General features: G+C 69.2%; 1 protein-coding gene across 1 annotated transcript in view; it reads left to right on the top strand.

Moving 5' to 3' along the window:
- The window catches only part of LOC104291812 (cadherin EGF LAG seven-pass G-type receptor 2-like), a gene marked incomplete at its 3' end in the record, with an annotated part of 3,316 nt that overhangs the window by 1,781 nt on the left and 1,308 nt on the right, over positions 1 to 227 (top strand). Inside the window, exon 2 of the mRNA XM_009891102.1 lies at positions 10 to 219. Within this exon, the coding sequence (XP_009889404.1) occupies positions 10 to 219 (210 nt within the window). The remainder of the gene's footprint in view (positions 1 to 9; positions 220 to 227) is intronic.

Genomic DNA, 227 nt, shown 5'->3' with positions numbered 1-227 from the left:
CCCGGCCAGCGTCAGTGTCCCCGTCCTGGACGTCAACGACAACAGCCCCGAGTTCACACAACGGGAGTACGGCGCCCGCCTGAACGAGGACGCGGCGGTGGGCACCAGCGTCCTCACCGTCTCCGCCGTCGACCGCGACGCCAACAGCGTCATCACCTACCAGATCTCCAGCGGCAACACCCGCAACCGCTTCTCCATCACCAGCCAGAGCGGCGGCGGGCCCCACC

This window comes from Charadrius vociferus, unplaced genomic scaffold (genome assembly GCF_000708025.1).
Source record: "Charadrius vociferus isolate BGI_N301 unplaced genomic scaffold, ASM70802v2 scaffold1859, whole genome shotgun sequence".
NCBI classification, from domain to species: Eukaryota; Metazoa; Chordata; class Aves; order Charadriiformes; family Charadriidae; genus Charadrius; species Charadrius vociferus.
The sequence above is the reverse complement of the archived record's forward strand: the minus strand, read 5'-3'. Positions and strand labels throughout refer to the sequence as shown.